This window comes from Octopus bimaculoides, chromosome 8, assembly GCF_001194135.2.
Source record: "Octopus bimaculoides isolate UCB-OBI-ISO-001 chromosome 8, ASM119413v2, whole genome shotgun sequence".
Lineage (NCBI taxonomy): Eukaryota > Metazoa > Mollusca > Cephalopoda > Octopoda > Octopodidae > Octopus > Octopus bimaculoides.
The window spans coordinates 80,454,891-80,457,604 of NC_068988.1; the positions used below are offsets into that span (position 1 = coordinate 80,454,891).

The 2,714-nt window shown below is 37.5% G+C and overlaps 1 protein-coding gene across 2 annotated transcripts in view; it reads right to left on the reverse strand.

Annotated features, from left to right (window-relative positions):
- Positions 1 to 803: 803 nt before the first annotated feature.
- Positions 804 to 2,714, reverse strand: part of LOC106873408 (retinol dehydrogenase 7) — a 35,709-nt gene continuing 33,798 nt past the window's right edge. For both annotated transcript variants that reach the window (XM_014920761.2, XM_014920763.2), the window contains exon 5: positions 804 to 1,158. In XM_014920761.2, the coding sequence (XP_014776247.1) occupies positions 926 to 1,158 (233 nt within the window). In that variant the 3' untranslated portion in view covers positions 804 to 925. The remainder of the gene's footprint in view (positions 1,159 to 2,714) is intronic.

Genomic DNA, 2,714 nt, shown 5'->3' on the forward strand with positions numbered 1-2,714 from the left:
TGTGATGCGATCAGCCTGGTATGCTTTTGATCAGGGGTCAGAAGACGTGGCACCCAAAGGACAGAAATCTTCGTCATGACAAGTTCATTGTACAGACTATTCTCAACTCTCTCACAAGATATGCTAACAGCATTGGTGATTTGATTTATAGTAAATCGCCTGTCATCCATCACCATGTGGTGAACATGGTCAATGTTTTCCTTGGTGGCGGCAGTTGCAAGCTTTGCAGACCTTGGGTCATCTTCAAGACTCTCCCTTCCCCCCAAAATTCAGCTGCCCGCTTTTGCTCCGCTGATGAAGCTGGAGCGTCGTACCCTAATGTAGCAACCAGGTGAACATGAATGTCGTTGGGGAATAAACCCTTTCTCTGCAAGAACTTGATAACATCACAATGCCAAGAAAAGTCGCTACTAATTACTTTTGAAATCTACTTTGAACAGCTAGATGTCAGTTTAGCTGGAAAAAACAACACAGTAATTAATAAGAAGGGCTGAAATTAATGCATGCAAGATTTCACAGCTCGGGCATCATTCCTTCATAGTCAGCATATGAACCTTTCAGACCACACTCATATTGTAGAATGATAAAACCTCGACGTAGTCCTAGTGATGCAATGGTAATGGAAACCCAAAACTTTTTGGCAGATATATTTTAACAGTGACCAAAAAATATTGTAAATTGGTATTCCTTTGAATATTAAAATGAGTTGTACGTCAATTCACCGTCTCTTTCGGTTCTACGCATCTTAACTGTCAACAGACATTTATTTTCATTGATTATATATGATATATATAACACTGACACAGTTAAGACATGAACTTTATTTAGAAAATTAAAAAAAAAAATTATGTTGAAAATGAAATATCTTCGTACAAGAATTATTAAAAAGTTGAAGAATAAGATAAAATGTTTGAAAATGTTTGTTTTATTGTGTTTTAACATTTTTAACTCCAGCAGGTGGTTGAGATTTTAATATTGTAATCTGATCTGAGAGCCAAACAGGGAGCATTCGCAACAGTGGTATAAAAAATTGTGCATCATAACCAGGTGTATATCTATACTTTGGGTATCTGGCTGTGATGGCGTGGATATGGCAAGAGACCACTCGCTGAAGGTTTGTATCAAGTTTTTCGATGACGCTTTGAAGAACTGAGATAACTACAAATATTGAAAGAGGAAATTTAAATGTTATAGTAATAGAATGCGGAGGAAGACTTAATATTAATGAACAATACACACATACACACACACACACACTCACACACGCACACACAAATACACACACACACACACACACACACACACACACACACACACACAACGCACGCACACATATATAGTTAAGTGAGATTTGGGTAAAAACCTTGTAGAATGGGGTGTAAAGCTCGTCCACACTTATTGGCTACCTAACATCATCATACAGTGGAAATGCACATGCTATTGGATATATATTTCAGGAATACACGTCATTGATTGTTTGAAATTACCGAAATACGACAACTTTAACACGAAATAACTTTGAAAATACAAACTTTTCTCAACAGCACTAACAGTGTCCGAAGTTTGAAAGTGTTTAGTTACAAAAAATTAATTTCTCGATGTGCCGTTCAAAGGGTAAAGATCCAATAATGAGAATGCACATGCATATAATCGAATTAGAATATATCTGCATACATTTATTTGTATATGGACATACCTACACTTCTGGCAATTAGACATTTACATCCTTATCCACCTCCTATGTATAAATATTTAAATAATGTATATACTAAAGGCTCATATTTTCCTGGGTCGGATTTGTTAGAAGCTTCACAAACAATAGATGGTCCCATTTTCGAATGGTACCCCACAGATCGGAAAGATCTCACAGAAATTTGCGAAGACAATGAGAAAGCGATATAGTCCAATAATTCGGGCCTAAATAGAAAAATAAAACGATGCAATCAAGTGAAAAATGGAAGTGCCTTGTGCCTAAGGAGAATCCACCGTTTGATCGCGCACATATATATATATGTGTGTGTGTGTATGTGTGTGTGTGTGTGTGTGTGTGTGTGTGTGTGACTTTAAAAGTATATACTGTGAGCGAAGTCGAGTGGCTGCCATCTCTAGCCAGCGATTGTCCTGTACCGAGAAAGGGAAATTACCAAGAAGCCATTGGTCTGTAGGTATCGCTAAGGATGGAGGGGAGCCTTAGCTCCCTTGCTCACAGTATACAGACACAGATGATGAGACGGTAGCCAACTAAAAAAGATGTTTTCCTAGGGTGAACAGTAGTAACATCGTCCTAAGCAGTACTGGCACTTTACGTTGGCAAATAGACTTTACTATATATAGTTAAAACTTGCAAAAAGGACGCGTGCTTTCGGTCATATAATAGTACAAATAATATGAGTATATGCATATATACGTACATGTATGTACATACCTACATCTACATGTATATATAGATGCATATCTGGGTACAGGACGTCACAAAAAACGTGGACAAAATGAAAAACAGAACATAAACAGAGCACAGAAAACAACCAGGCCACATAGAGAACATTTTCTTCATCAGCTGCCTCTCTCTTCGAAATTCTTAGTTTAGAATAGGGGCAGCTGATGAAGGAAATGTTCTCTATGTGGCCTGTTTGTTTTCTGTGCTCTGTTTATGTTCTGTTTTTCATTTTGTCCACGTTTTTTGTGACGTCCTGTACCCAGATATGCATCTATAT